Genomic DNA, 1,222 nt, shown 5'->3' on the forward strand with positions numbered 1-1,222 from the left:
CCCCCACACCCTTCAAACTTCATAACAATGTGATCTGACTGATCCCGCCACTCACGTGCCGCCCCACCAACCCCCAGGTGCGGTCCTTCCCAGGCCTGCTGCTGCAGGAGCCCCACGGCATCTCCATTGACATGAGCAAATGGCCCGGCGGCCACTTCGGCTCCCTCACGCCCTTCTACAAGTGAGAGGCCGCGCCGGGCTCGCGACCCCCACATGCGTGTCGCGTGTGCGTTCAGGCGCGCGCATCGTGTGCGTTGTGCGCGTCGTGGTCGTGCGGAGGGGCAGGCCCCCGCGCAGCCCTTTGCCCCGCCTCTGTCATGCCCTTGGCCGGGGATGTTTGGACGTCATCCGGCCCGCGGCTTACGCGCCGCCGCGCCCGGCCCCGCCCGCCCCGCAGGCAATGGGAGAAGCAGCCGCGCGTGCCCGAGCCCCTCAAGCCGCCGAAGAAGCTTCCCGTGGCCGCGGACAGCCCCGCGCAGAGGTGGGGTTTGCGCCTGCGCTGCCTGCCGGCATTCTTCCTGTCGGCTCGGCCCCGACAGCGCGACCCAAGGGTTCGGCAGGATAGCTGCGGATGCTGGGTGGTCCCAACACGAGAGCCGAAGCCCGCAGCCGCGGCCGAGCGGAGCCGAAGCCCGCCCGCGCCACCCCTGTACAACCTGGTGAAAGCCCGCTGGCTTAGAGCGTTTCAGTCGCAAGGCGCAGGTGCTTGATTTTTGTTGCGGCACGCTCTGTGCTTCCTCAATCCGACCACCCCGCTCTTTTTCTCTTCTTCCCTTGCCCTGTTTCATCAGATGTGGCGGCCTGTCACTGGACGAACTGGGTCTCTACAGCCCCCCACCCCGCCGCAGAAGCACCACCACCATTACCAGCAGCAGCAGCAGCAGCAGCAGCAGCATCCCCTCAGCAGCCGACGCCGTCGCCCCGTCGCCGAGCGAGGGGGCCGTGGTCGATTGGGGAGCGCCGATCAAGGCGGCGTGGGACCCCTCAGAGCGCGGCGCCCTCCGCCTGCTGGACGCCTTCATTGGCGGCGGCCTGCAGCGCTACGAGTCGCAGCGCGCGTTTGCTGACGGCCGCGCGGTGTCGCGGCTGTCGCCCTACGTGCACTTTGGTCAGATCAGCGCGCGGCTGGTGTGGCAGCGGCTCAAGCAGGCGCAGTGAGCTCTTTGGATTGGAATCGTGGCGAGGGGGGGGGGCACAGAGACACGGGAGGGGAAGGGAGGGG

General features: G+C 68.5%; 1 protein-coding gene across 1 annotated transcript in view; it reads left to right on the forward strand.

Moving 5' to 3' along the window:
• Positions 1-1,158, forward strand: part of MNEG_15825 (hypothetical protein) — a gene marked incomplete at both ends in the record, with an annotated part of 2,614 nt that extends 1,456 nt beyond the window's left edge. Inside the window, 3 exons of the mRNA XM_014035705.1 lie at positions 78-181; positions 398-481; positions 849-1,158. Coding sequence (XP_013891159.1) covers positions 78-181; positions 398-481; positions 849-1,158 — 498 coding nt within the window. The remainder of the gene's footprint in view (positions 1-77; positions 182-397; positions 482-848) is intronic.
• Between the last annotated feature and the right edge of the window lie 64 nt (positions 1,159-1,222).

This window comes from Monoraphidium neglectum, assembly GCF_000611645.1.
Source record: "Monoraphidium neglectum strain SAG 48.87 unplaced genomic scaffold scaffold05700, whole genome shotgun sequence".
Lineage (NCBI taxonomy): Eukaryota > Viridiplantae > Chlorophyta > Chlorophyceae > Sphaeropleales > Selenastraceae > Monoraphidium > Monoraphidium neglectum.